General features: G+C 42.6%; 1 protein-coding gene across 6 annotated transcripts in view; it reads left to right on the top strand.

The window, feature by feature from the left end:
* Gpatch8 (G-patch domain containing 8) overlaps nt 1-9,977 on the top strand; it is a 94,302-nt gene extending 84,325 nt beyond the window's left edge. For all 6 annotated transcript variants that reach the window (XM_026412355.2, XM_077800442.1, XM_026412357.1 and 3 more), the window contains one exon: nt 3,689-9,977. In XM_026412355.2, the coding sequence (XP_026268140.1) occupies nt 3,689-7,586 (3,898 nt within the window). In that variant the 3' untranslated portion in view covers nt 7,587-9,977. The remainder of the gene's footprint in view (nt 1-3,688) is intronic.
* The last annotated feature ends 4,310 nt before the right edge of the window (nt 9,978-14,287 follow it).

The raw sequence follows: 14,287 nt of genomic DNA, 5'->3' as shown, positions 1-14,287 counted from the left end.
ATAGTTAGTACTCTGAAACCTACAGAATTCCATCAGTTTATTTCTCTATAAGGTCCTGCCCCTTTGAGTGTTGTTTTTAATGTTCTTTTATGGTTCTTATTCATTATTGAATTTTTGTCTGGAATTTAGCCTTAAGAAGACTACCTTACCTAGGACAGAACTTCCAAACAATTAGATTCTGGAGACCCAGTCTTCGAGTTGTTTTTTCTTTGTTTGTTTGCTAGAGATCAAACCCAGGGCCTTGCACCTGCTAGGCAAATGCTCTACCACTGAACTTCATCCCCACTGGATTTACTAGTTTTATATTGTACCCCACCCCCACCCCCACACAAACACACACACTTCCTTCTTATTGACTTGCATTCTGGAGGAAGAAGGAAGGGAGAGAATATATATAGTATAAGTTTTTAACAGAATTAGCCTGCAATCTCTAATATTGAGTTAAACTGCCTATAAAATGATTCTGTACCTCCTTTTACTTTTTTTTTTTTTTTTTACTTTTTTTTTTTTTTTTTGATACTGGGGATTGAACCCAGGGGCACTGAGCTATATCCCCAGCCCTTTTTATTATTTTACTATGAGAGACAAGGTCTCTAAGTTGCAGAGGCTGGCATCAAATTTACAATCTTCCCAAGTCACTGGGATTACAGACAAGTGCCACCATGCCTATTGGCAACTCTTTTTTAAAAAATATATATATTTTTTTAATTGTCAATGGACCTTCACTTTATTTATTTATATGAGAATAAATTAAAGGTGCTGAGAATCAAACCCAGTGCCTCACACACACTAGGCAAGTGCTCTACCACCAACCCACGACTGGCAACTCTTTATGTAAACACAAAAGAAAGCAATGGTGCCTCCTTAAAATAGATACGCTATGCCAGGTGTAATGATGGCATGTATCTGTGATCCCAGTTACGTGGGAGGCTGAGGCAGGAGAATTACAAGTTCAAGGCCAACCTGGGCAATTTAGCAAGACCCTGTCTCAAAATAAAAAATAAAAAGGACTAGGGCTAGAGCTCAGTGTAGAGCACCCCTCAGATCAAGCCCCATTACCACAAAAAAAAAAAAAAATTGTACACCAAAGTTCAGGGCATCTTTTTCTTTAAAGGTAACTTTTAGTTTCCAGTTTTTGAAATGAATACTTAATAGATGACTAAGTAGGGCTAGAGGTGCAGTGGCAGAGTACTTGCTCAGCATGTGTAATGCCCTGGGTTTGATCCACAGCACCATGAAAAGAAAAAAAAGACCAAGTAGTTTCAAGAGAATTAAAAATATATATATTTGATCTATCATCAGATATTTCTTCATACTAATAATGCATGACCCCATAGTAGTTATTGAAATAATGGCAAAGACTAGAGTCTAGGGTTATAGCTCAGTGGTATACAGCTAAAGACACATGCCTAGCATGTGTCTTTAGCTGTATAAATAATATACATATAAATATAAATAAATGAATAAAATAAAGGTCCGTCAGCATCCAAAAAAATTTTTTTAAACATGGCAAAGACAAAAAAAATCAAAACAAATATTTTTATTCAATTTGAGAGTTTTGTGCTTTATAGTATAGGTAGTTTGTTTCTGTGGGGTAGGCTTTATAACATAGCATATCTCTTACTATCCAAATCTGTTGGGTTCCCATTTTCCAATAGCAACAGTTCATGTAGCAAGAGATACCACCACATCATCTGAATGTTTTTTGGTAACTGAGTTGAGGACACTTAGTAACTGCTGGTCATATAACAAGGGTTTTTATCTAAATGGATATATAATTCTTATTTAGTTCTTGAGTTTGGAATTCAAAGAATACTGGAGAGTCCATACATGGTGAAATTTAGGCAATATAGGCAGTTTAGAATGCTACTCTTTTTTTAATATTTATTTTTTAGTCGTAGTTGGACACAATATCTTTAATTAACTTATTTATTTTTATGTGGTGCTGAGGATCAAACCCAGGGCCTCACCCATGCTAGGCAAGCACTCTACTGCTAAGCCACAACCCCAGTCCCTAGAATACTACTCTTTTATACACACACACACACACACACACACACACACTTTATTTATTTATTTTTATGTGGTACTGAGAATCGAACCCAGGGCCTCACATGTGCTAGGCGAGAGCTCTACCACTGAGCCACAATCTAGCCCTAGAATCCTACTCTTAAGACTTCTCACTGTACCTGTTGTCAAAGCTGAAGAGTGCTTGATAGCAATGTGACCATTGTTCTGAGTACCCAGAAAATACAGTAGCCCCTGTGTTATTACTTTCTATAGTTTCAGTTATCTATACTCAGCTGTGGTCTGAAGGTATTAATTTGAAATTCCAGAAATAAAGAATTTGTAAGTTTTTTTTAAATTGTGTGCTATTCTGAGTAGTGTGATGAAATCTCAAGCTGTCCCAGTCTGTCCTGCTTGGGACATGAAACATCCCTTTGTTCAACCTATTCATGCTTCAGATGCTGTATGCCCACTAGACAGAGACCAAATACATATAACTTTTATTATTATCTTATTATAACTCTTCTATTTTATTGTTGTTGTTGATCTCCTACTGTGCCTAATTTATAAACTAAACTTCATTATAGATGAGAGTGTATGTATGTGTGTGTGTGTGTGTGTGTTGGGGCTGGGGTTGTGGCTCAACAGTAGAGCTTTTGCCTAGAATGTGTGAGGCACTGGGTTTGATCCTCAGCACCACATAAAATAAATAAGATAAAGGTATTGTGTCCATCTACAACTAAAAATATTTTTTTAAAAAAGTGTATGTGCATACATGCACATGTGTGTATGGTTAAGTACTACCTACAATTTCAGGCATCCACTGTGGGTTTTGAAACTTCCCCCATGGAGGTACTATTATTATATATAAAACCAAAGCAAATGTTTGGATGTAGTGCCCAGGATATATACACAGGCTATTTGCTTCAAAAACAAACATAACAACCCATGGTAGAAGTATCATGGTAGAAGTTTCTATGTTTAATACAGAATATGCCCATTTTTTGAAAAATGAAATCTGAGAAATTTGTTTTTGTTTTTGCTTTTGTTTTTTGGTACTGATGATTCAATTAACTTACCACTGAGCTTTTTAATTTTTATTTTTTGAGATAGGGTGTTTGTACAATACTTAGGGCTTCACTAAGTTGCTGAGATTGGCCTTGAACTTATAGTTCTTTTGCATTAGCCTCCTGAGTCTCTGGGATTACAGGTATTTGGCACCATGCCTAGCTTTTTTTTTTTTTTTTCTTTAGCTGAATGAAATATAACCTTGTGGATAGAGTTATATATAGCCGTACATTTCCTAGCATACCAATGGGTAGAATAATAATAGTAATAAATATGATCAGAAGCAGGTTGCGACAGACTATACAAGATGGTAGTGATGGGGTATTTGAGATAAGCCTTATTTTTTTTGTAATATAGACAGCTTAAGAAAAAACAGCAGTAACTGGCTGGCCCTGGGAATTTAGGTTGGTTGGTTAATAGAGTGAGATGTTGCTTAACTTCCACTGAGCAGCTTCCTTCATTAGCACAGCAATACAGAATGGCCACCTCTTAGTGTCTTTGAGACCTACGTAAGATGAATGGTAGAACATAAAGGATGAGTACGTTATAAGATATATAAAATGCCTTAAACCTGTTTTTGGTTTTTTTCTCACTTTTTTAAACCATTGTGCAGTGCACCTGGAAGTGGTCCTATGTTTAGACCAACCACGGTGGCTGTAGATGAAGAAGGTGGAGATGAAGACAAGGATGAATCAACTACAAATAGTGGCACAGGTACCACTGCTACTTGTAGCTTGGGATCTGAATTCTCCACAGATAAAGGAGGCCCCTTCACTGCAGTACAGATCACTAATCCCACTGGACTGGCACAAGCTTCTGGGTCATCCTCTCAAGGCATCAGCTTTGGCCTTAAGAATAATTTGGGGACCCCATTGCAAAAATTGGGAGTATCATTTTCCTTTGCCAAGAAGGCTCCTGTTAAACTTGAATCAATAGCATCTGTTTTCAAGGATCATGCAGAGGAAGGGCCCTCTGAAGATGGAACAAAATCTGATGAGAAGGGTTCTGATCAAGGACTGCAAAAGGTGGGAGATGCTGATGGTAGCGGTAATCTTGATGGTAAAAAAGAAGATGAAGACCCTCAAGATGGAGGGTCTCTTGCCTCAACATTATCCAAGTTAAAAAGGATGAAGCGAGAGGAAGGAACTGGAGGTACAGAGCCAGAGTATTACCACTATATTCCCCCAGCGCACTGCAAAGTAAAACCTAATTTTCCCTTCTTACTCTTTATGAGAGCCAGTGAACAAATGGAAGGTGATAATACTACACACTCAAAGAATGTCCCAGAAAGCAAAAAAAGTAATTCTCCCAAGCCTAAAGGCTGTGTTAAGGTGACAGCAAGCCAAGGAGCAGAAAAGGCAGTTAGTGAAGTCTTTGAGCAGCAGAAGGAAGCCACTGTGACTGAGCCCTCAGAGCCTGGAAGCAAACCTGACACAAAAAAGACCACAGGAGGGGATATAACTGAGCAGAGTTTAGAAAGTCAAAGTCAAAAGTCTTCAGAGATCCAAATGTGTGAGTCTAATCCTTCTAAAGAAACCTGTCAGGCCACCCCAGCTGGGAAAGAAAGCCAGGAAGGACCCAAACATCCTACTGGCCCCTTTTTCCCAGTTTTGAGCAAAGATGAAAGCACTGCCCTCCAGTGGCCATCAGAACTATTAATTTTCACCAAGGCAGAACCATCCATTTCCTACAGTTGTAACCCTTTATACTTTGACTTTAAACTTTCAAGGAACAAAGATGCCAGGGGTAAAGGGACAGAAAAACCAAAGGATATGGGAGGATCCTCAAAGGACCAGCTCCAAGGCCTTGATCCTGGTGAGCCAAATAAAAGCAAGGAAGTAGGAGAGAATGTAGTACATTCATCAGGAGGCAGAATGGAAGTACCTGCTTCAGGGCCTGCCTGTAGCAGCCTGAACAAACAGGAGCCTGGGGGCAGCCATGGGTCAGAGACTGAAGATATAGGGAAAAGCCTTCCTAGCAAGAAAGAACGATCTGGGAAGTCCCACCGACACAAAAAGAAAAAGAAACACAAAAAGTCCAGCAAACACAAACGGAAACACAAGGCTGACACAGAAGAGAAAAGCTCTAAGGCAGAGTCTGGGGAGAAGTCTAAGAAGCGTAAGAAACGAAAACGAAAGAAGAATAAGTCATCAGCCCCAGCAGATTCTGAACGAGGACCCAAACCAGAACCTCCTGGAAGTGGTAGCCCTGCACCACCAAGAAGACGGCGACGCGCCCAAGATGACTCCCAGAGGAGATCCCTCCCTGCTGAAGAAGGGAGCAGTAGCAAAAAAGATGAAGGTGGGGGTGGTAGCAGTTCCCAGGATCATGGTGGGAGGAAACACAAAGGTGAACCACCAGCTTCATCCTGCCAGCGGAGAGCTGGCACCAAACGGAGCAGCCGATCTAGCCATCGGAGCCGACCCAGTAGTGGAGATGAGGATAGTGATGATGCTTCATCACGAAGGCAGCACCCAAAGTCTCCATCCCAGTATAGTGAGGAGGAGGAGGAGGAAGAGGAGGAGGAAGACTCAGGCAGTGAGCATTCCCGAAGCCGCTCACGGTCTGGCCGGCACCATTCCTCACACCGTTCTTCCAGACGCTCTTACACAAGTAGTTCAGATGCTTCTTCAGACCAGAGCTGCTATAGTAGACAGCACAGTTACTCTGATGACAGTTATAGTGACTATAGTGACCGATCACGAAGACACTCTAAGCGCTCTCATGACTCAGATGACTCAGATTATGCCAGCTCCAAGCACCGATCCAAACGACACAAATATTCATCTTCTGATGATGACTATAGCCTCAGTTGCAGCCAATCTCGAAGTCGTTCTCGGAGTCATACCAGAGAGCGCTCAAGATCCCGGGACCGCAGCCGTAGCAGCAGTTGTAGTCGCAGTCGGAGCAAGAGGAGAAGTCGCAGCACCACAGCCCATAGCTGGCAGCGGAGCCGGAGCTATAGCCGGGATCGCAGCCGTAGTACCAGGAGCCCTTCCCAGAGATCAGGCTCCAGAAAGGGATCATGGGGTCATGAGAGTCCTGAGGAAAGGCGTTCTGGTCGTCGGGACTTCATTCGCTCAAAGATCTATCGCTCTCAGTCCCCCCACTATTTTCGATCAGGGCGGAGTGAAGGTCCTGGGAAAAAAGATGATGGCAGGGGAGATGACAATAAAGGGACAGGCCCACCCTCCCAGAACAGCAATACTGGCACAGGAAGGGGGTCAGAAAGTGACTGCAGCCCTGAAGACAAGAACTCTGTCACTGCCAAACTGCTGTTGGAGAAGATCCAGTCTAGGAAAGTGGAGAGGAAACCCAGTATGAGTGAGGAGGTGCAGGCCACCCCGAGTAAAGCTGGGCTCAAGCTCAAGGACCCACCACAAGGTTACTTCGGGCCCAAGCTTCCCCCTTCTCTTGGCAATAAGCCTGTTCTTCCACTGATAGGGAAGCTCCCAGCTACCCGAAAGCCTAACAACAAGAAATGTGAAGAGTCTGGCTTGGAAAGGGGGGAAGAACAAGAACAATCGGAGACGGAAGAAGGGCCCTCAGGGAGTAATGATGCACCCTTTGGGCATCAGTTCCCCTCAGAGGAAACAGCTGGCCCTTTATCAGACCCACCCCCAGAAGAGCCAAAGTCTGAAGAAGCTACTGCTGATCAAGCTGTGGCTCCACTAGGTACCCCAGCACACTCTGACTGCTACTCTGGGGACCCAACCATCTCCCATAACTACCTCCCTGACCCCAGTGATGGGGACACCTTAGAGTCCCTGGATAGTGGCAGTCAGCCAGGTCCTGTGGAATCCAGCTTGCTGCCTATAGCACCAGACCTTGAGCACTTTCCCAGTTATGCACCTCCCAGTGGGGAACCTAGTATTGAGTCAACAGATGGGGCTGAGGATGCTTCCCTGGCCCCCCTGGAGAGCCAGCCCATCACCTTCACACCTGAGGAGATGGAGAAGTACAGCAAGCTCCAGCAGGCTGCACAGCAACACATCCAGCAGCAGCTTCTGGCCAAACAAGTAAAGGCCTTTCCAGCCTCCGCAGCCCTGGCTCCAGCAACTCCAGCACTGCAGCCCATCCACATTCAGCAGCCAGCCACAGCCTCTGCCACCTCCATCACAACTGTTCAGCATGCCATCCTACAGCATCATGCTGCTGCTGCTGCCGCTGCCATTGGCATTCACCCCCACCCTCATCCCCAGCCACTTGCCCAAGTGCATCATATTCCTCAGCCCCATCTGACCCCAATTTCTTTGTCCCACCTCACTCACTCAATCATCCCTGGCCACCCTGCCACCTTTCTTGCTAGCCATCCCATCCACATCATTCCTGCCTCAGCCATTCATCCTGGACCCTTCACCTTCCACCCTGTCCCACATGCTGCCCTCTACCCTACCCTTCTTGCCCCACGGCCTGCTGCAGCAGCTGCTACTGCCCTCCACCTTCACCCACTACTTCACCCCATCTTCTCAGGTCAGGACCTGCAGCACCCGCCCAGCCATGGCACATGAATTGGGGGATGGGAGTATATGTAGGGCCAGGGAAGGTGACCCAAGATTCTTCCCTTGGGGGTGTTGAGCCATTAATACCAGCAAGCAAAAGCTGGGATGGGCAGTGTCTGACAGCCAAAGAATAATTTTGGCTTGCAGGGAAGGGTTTAGATTTGAGGTTTGCTTTGGGTTATTATCAGGGATTTACCCGCCCCCTTTCCTCCTTTCTATTTGTCCCTCCCTCTCCTGTGTTTCTAAGCTAGGAAACACCAGTAAGTGCTACCCAACCCTTTGCAGCAATGTCTCCAAAATGTCAAATTTAAATAGTTCCCTACTCCTTCTACTTTTTATCCTGTGCTCTTCCCTTCTATAAATTTTAAAACATTTTCCTCCTCTCTGGTGGGTTGTCACCAAAGCACTTGCCATGGGCCCATCTGGTTCTGCCTTCTCAGTGCCACAAAGGAAGGCCAAGCGATCTCTCCAACAGTGAAAGATCTACCAGATCCTGTGGAATCCAGCTTGCTGCCTATAGCACCAGACCTTGGAGCACTTTCCCAGTTTCCCTGGGTACCTTTGGGCAGTGTCTTTGACTATCCCTAGTGACATGTTATCCCAGGTGAGATGGAAAGGGAGTCTGACCTGGAACCAGATGCAACTCAGGCTGCCATTTGATCCACTTTCCACCCAAACAGCCACACATTTGGCACTACTCAAATCCCTCATCCCAGAAAAGGCATCTGCATATCTCAGAAAAGAAGATCCTATCATGAATTGAAGCTATGCGGAACATAGTCTCCCGTGTGCTTCCCCAGAGAGGAGCTCATGTGTCTGAAGGGTATATTTTCTTCTGTTGTGTTGATGTTTCCTTCTTAATTTATAGGATTTTTTAATGTAAAAATTGCACTGAACTCTATAAACGTAAAATGCTGCTTTTTGTAGCTCATATAAAAAGGTTCCATATTTGTAGTATACTGCAATAATATTTTTTACATCCAGCTCTTTAAGTGATCCTTGTTCTGGTGGCTTTGTGTAAATATGTTTGCCCTAGTTGAATTAAGAAACTTTAAAGGTTATAAAATGAAAACAAAAAAAAATAAAGTATTTGTTTTCTGCTAGATACAAAAATGACTAAGCATGTATATTTTATCAAGCTCATGTATTTTTTGAAGTTATGAACTATAAAAATGTCAAAACATTTTTTGCTGGGACAAAATGTTAGGTAATTTGCATTAAGTGGTGCCCCCAGCACTGGGATTTTTGAGTTAATGGGCAGCATTCAGCTGCGGGTGTCAGAGGGATGCTCAGTTGTGATGGTCTCCCTCGTGTTCTTTGTTGTTTTACACAGAGAAACAGGTGGACCCTGCAGAGGAAGGGCGAGATGCAGCTTGATTCTCTGGAAGCAGTGAGATTCATTGATTATCTGGGGGGAATTCCTGGGTTTCCCTGGGTACCTTATTCCAAGCAGACCATTTGCCTTCCTAGAACTTAGCCCCTCTGACAATTTTTTTTTTTTTTAATGTGCCTTTTGGGTTGGCTAGAAAGTGAAGTAGAAGTAGACCAGAGGGTAATAGAGTTGGGACAGTTTTCTCCTTTTGTTGGGAGGTGAACACATTTATAGATACCTTTTGCTTCATAGTTCTAGGCCTTCTACCCAGCTCAGTTTCAGCAGTAGTGGTTCCTATTTCTGTCTCTCCCATGACACTGACCAGGGGAATTGCCGCCTCAGCCCCATTTCCCCCTCTTCTTGCCTCTTCACCCAGGCTCTCAGCTCTAATTAACACACGCAAAGGTGCTTGCTTGTATTGCAGGTCCCATGTCCTTTGGTGTAGTTAGTGGTTTCCTCTGGCATTTCCTTACCAATTCCTGTGGCTAGAATTTGTTGAGTGGCCACCTGACAGAAAAAAACAAACCATATTTACCTGGCCAAGACTCTGCTCCTGCCTTTCTTCTCAAATTCCCAAAAGAAAAAGGCTTTGAGCTAATGAGAAGCAAGTGCTAGACAAACAAAGACTCTTGGCTGAACACCGCTTCTTGCATCCTCAGTGCTCATCTGATTCAGAAGTATCACTTTTTGGATAGCTAGCACTGGAAAAATGAAATCATCTGTTTGAAGTGAAGGGATTCATTTTTCTTTGCTTTCAGCCCATGTAAATATTTAAATAATACAGTATTAACATTTTTTGTGCTGCTTCCCTTTAGCCTGTAGATTGAGCCATACTCTGGCCACCTCTCTGCCTTCCTGGGGGCAGTTTTCTTTAACTTCCAGAATAGTGATTTTAAAACCTAAAAAAAAGGAAAAACAAAATAACCTATCCTTACTTACAAGCATAACAGATTGTATTGAACTTTATCACATATGATAGAGCTATATATGCTGTAAAATGAGGGAAAGGAGCTTTCTAATAAACCAATGATTTGTGGAAACTAGCAGAGTCTGTCGTGATTGTTGCCCCATCTAATCAGGTTGGGAATGGTTGGAGTTTTGGTTTATAAATAACACCTTATTTGAAAATATTAAAGGATAGTTTCTTTTTTTCTTTTTTATTTTTATGTGGTGCTGAGGATCGAACCCAGGGCCTCGTACATGCTAGACGAGCGCTCTACTGCTGAGCCACAACTCCAGCCCCAAAGGATAGTTTCTTGTGAATCAATCTGAGGTATTTGGAATTGTGTTTCTGAAGTTCAGGTTTGTCCAAGGAGAGGGGAAAGATAGCCCTGGGAAGAAGACTAGTAGTGAGGTTTTTCTTAGTCTTAAGTAGATGATTTGGAATGTGTACCTTTCTGCTCCCTCTTTGCCACATGGCTTTTCTTCTATTTTTTTTTCCCCTCATTTTAGCTCTATAATCTTTGTATAGTAGAATACATAGAATGTGGAGATACTCACTAAATTGACATGGAACTTCCAACTTTTTAGAATTTGGGGTTCATTTAAGGGCAGTGGGATTACAATAGTCATCTGCTTGGCCTTCGGTCTCCTGTTGAAGTTCTGTATAACTGGGCTTGAATTACCATTTTCAACCTTTTTAATACCACTGCAATGTTTGAGCCCTTCCACTTGTTTAAGAAAACAAGCCCAAATTGTTACTGAGACAAAACCCTACTCATTCATGTCAAAAAATCACAAAGGGGCACATATGTGTAATCCCAGCTAATTGGGAAGGGTAAGGCAGGAGGATCACAAGTTCTAGGCCAGCCTCAGCAACTTACGAAGATCCTGGGATGTAGCTCAATGGTAGAGCACCCCTGGTTCAATCCCCAGTACTGTAAAAAAAAGAAAAAGAAAAAAAAGTGAATTTCTGAGAACAAAGAAGGTAACAAGCAAAAGAGGCAAACTGACCTGTATAAAGTGTGGTGTGTAAGTATGTGCAGCCGCCTTGCTCTGATAAGGCCTCAACCACTTCTCTTCTATACCCTTGAGGACTAAGTCAGGCCTTGTCAAACATTTCCATTTTTATTTGCCAGAAATATCTTCATGTCACCCTTATCAACCCAAATCTGAATTATTACAGCATTTTCCTGGCTGGCCTCCCTAAAACTAACTGGTGTTTCAGAATCCTTGTGGTTCTTTTATGAACATAAAATGATTTTATGTTCACTGCTTCCTAGTAAGATTGTGAACTCTGGGATGGCGGGCTGATTCTTATCTATCTATCTATCTATCTATCTATTTAGAGGCAGAGTCTCTTTAAGTTGCTTAGGTTGATCTCAAACTTAGGGTCTTCCTGCTTTCCAAAGAGCTAGGATTATAGGTGTGCATGGTGGGTAATAGTAAACATTTTTTTAAAAATATGCTCAAGAAAGAGGTGAGCAAAATAAAATACTGTTAACTGAAGATTATACAAGGGAACATTAAAAAAGATTTGAAAAAAATTCTGTAAACCAGGCACGGTGGCACATGCCTTTAGTAGTCCAAGCTACTGGGGAGGCTGAGACAGAAGGACTATAAATTTGAGGCCTGCTTGAGCAAAACCCTGTCTCAAAAAATAAAGAAGGCTGGAGTTGTAGCTCAGTGATGAAGTGCCCCTGGTTCAATCCCTATTACTACCAAAAAAAAGTTTCTTTAACCTCCACATCACCTTGCTCAGTGCCAAGCAAGCACATGATTGAAGCAGTTGAGGTTATTTTAATAATTCCTAGCTAAATGAAACCTTAACAGAATTATGAATTCACTTAAGGATTCTAAGACTTGCTGGTAGGTTGGGAAGTGGGAACAAGGTGTCAGCATTCTACCCACTCTTAGATGGGAGATCAACCCAACTCTGACACCAAAAGAACACAATCCATATTGAAAATCAACTCCTCTACTTTCCTAAATCTGATCCTCCTTGGGTTTTCAAAATTAGTGGTAACACTGTCCTAACAAGCCACCCAAACTTTGAATTGCTTTTGATACCTCCCTACCACAACCAGCTTTTTGTGTGTGTGTGTGGGGGGTGCCAGATAAGCCAAATCCCCACCCCTATTTTGTATTTAGAGACAGGGTCCCACTGAGTTGCTTAGTCCTTCACAGTTGCTGAGGCTAGCTTTGAACTCTCCTGCTGCTAGGATTATAGGCGTGTGCCACCATGCTGGGCTGCAGCCACCTATTGAGTCTAATTTCTGATCACTCTCATTCTTTCCACCAGTACCCTGGTCCAGACCTCATCACCTATAACCCAGAACAGAATTGCAATCCCTACCCATCTGATCTTCCCACTAAATCCTTCACCAGTTCTTTCTCTCCACAGGCAGCTAGTACAGTCTTCCAAATTAGAGCACAATTGATCATTGGATCTCTTATTTCCCTGACTGAAAAGATCTTATGTTCTCCATCCCCTGCAAATCTAATAGGCATCAGAGCATTAGAGGACCTCCAGTGATTTGAGCTCCACCTCCTTTCCACCCTCATGCCCAAGTCTACACTTTTAAGCACTCTGTCCAGAATCCATTATTTGCCTTTCCTTCCTTGTAATTGACCTCTGTGTTCCTTCTCCCTTATGTCATTCCTTATGCTGGAATATCAATTCAAACCTGTGTTTGAATCCTAGTTTTGTTACCCATTCACTTTGAAAAATTCGGCAATTCACTTAAAACTCCCTTGTGTCATAGATTTTGTGTTTATAAAATTGTCATAATAGTACCTATTTCATAGGATTGTTGTGAGAAACATTCTTTTCCTAATGAGACATACTTGTTATCCCTCTGCAGCAGTTATGTGTGTTCAATATCTTAACTCCCTCTAGATTAAATGTAGGATCTTGAAGGTTATCTTTATATACCTTATCAACTCAGAGCCTTGAACAGAATAAGTACATTTGAAAACTTGAATGAAATGTGAGTTAGTATTGGGCTACACAGAGTACACCAGTAATACAGTAACCACTCAGTTGAGGACAGTGGGAGGGTGGGGATAAATAAAACACTGGGTGAAGGGCTGGGGTTGTGGCTCAATGGTAGAGCGTTTGCCTAGCACGTGGGAGGCACTGAGTTCAAACCTGGCACTGGATTTAATCTTCAGCACTACCTGAAAATAAACAAGTAAAGGTATCGTGTTCATCTACAACTAAAAAAAAAGACTGGGTTAAGTATTCATTCTAACAAATTGCATGCCTTGTAATTTGACACTGGGAATTCAGCAATGAAGAAGGCCCTGACTAAAGTTCAAGGATCTTTTAGCCTAGTCAGGGACAGGATTTTTAGCTGTGTGCTGAGATGAAGTACAAGAGGAAGGGAGGAGCTGAAGGGACTACAGGGTGGCTGAGTTTGATCAGAAAATATAGATCAGGGGCTGGGGATGTGGCTCAAGTGGTAGCACGCTCGCCTGGCATGCGTGCGGCCCGGGTTCGATCCTCAGCACCACATACAGACAAAGATGCTGTGTCCGCCAAATACTGAAAAATAAATGTTAAAGTTCTCTCTCTCTCTCTTTCCCTCTCTCTCACTCTTTCTTTAAAAAAAAAAAAAAAAAAAAGAAAATATAGATCAAAAGAAGGATGTGGCTCAAGTGGTAGCGCACTCGCCTGGCATGCGTACGGCCTGGGTTCGATCCTCAGCACCACATACAAACAACGATGTTGTGTCCGCCGATAACTAAAAAATAAATATTAAAAAAAAAATTCTCTCTCTCTCCCCCTCTATCACTCTCTTTAAAAAAAAAAAAGATGTTGTGTCTGCCGAAAACTAAAAAAATAAATATTAAAAAATTCTCTCTCTCAAATAAATAAATAAAATATTTTTTAAAAAAGATTACAGATCAGGGCTGAGAATATAGCTTAGTCAGTAGAGTGCTTGTTAAAAAAAAGGAGGATGTGGCTATGGATTTTCCTGTACTCCTAGCAGACCTCTCAAATTGCCTTCCTGAGAACCTGTCTTTTGGCAAGGCATGCAATGCCAGTAAGACTGGCACTCTTAATCTTCCCATCCTCTTCCATAAAAAATGACTGCCTTTCCGCTCAAAACTTTCCACTTGTCAACCTATGTTTTCATCTTCCGCCCTCAGTGCATGCTTCTGTTCAGTGTTACACCAAGATCTACTACATGATAGGCTCTTGGCTAGGCCCTGGAGCTACAGAAAGGAACCTGTGGGACTCATGTACACAATCCAGGGAACAAACCACGCCTAACCAGTGTGTCAGTGCTGTGCCCATGTGTGTTAGCCTAGGGTGCCAGCCTGAAGAGTCAGGGAGGCTTCCTCTAGGCAATGAACCCCAATAAGAATCAAGTCTTTTTTTTTTTTAATATTT

Source organism: Urocitellus parryii, chromosome 7, assembly GCF_045843805.1.
Source record: "Urocitellus parryii isolate mUroPar1 chromosome 7, mUroPar1.hap1, whole genome shotgun sequence".
Lineage (NCBI taxonomy): Eukaryota > Metazoa > Chordata > Mammalia > Rodentia > Sciuridae > Urocitellus > Urocitellus parryii.
The sequence above is the reverse complement of the archived record's forward strand: the minus strand, read 5'-3'. Positions and strand labels throughout refer to the sequence as shown.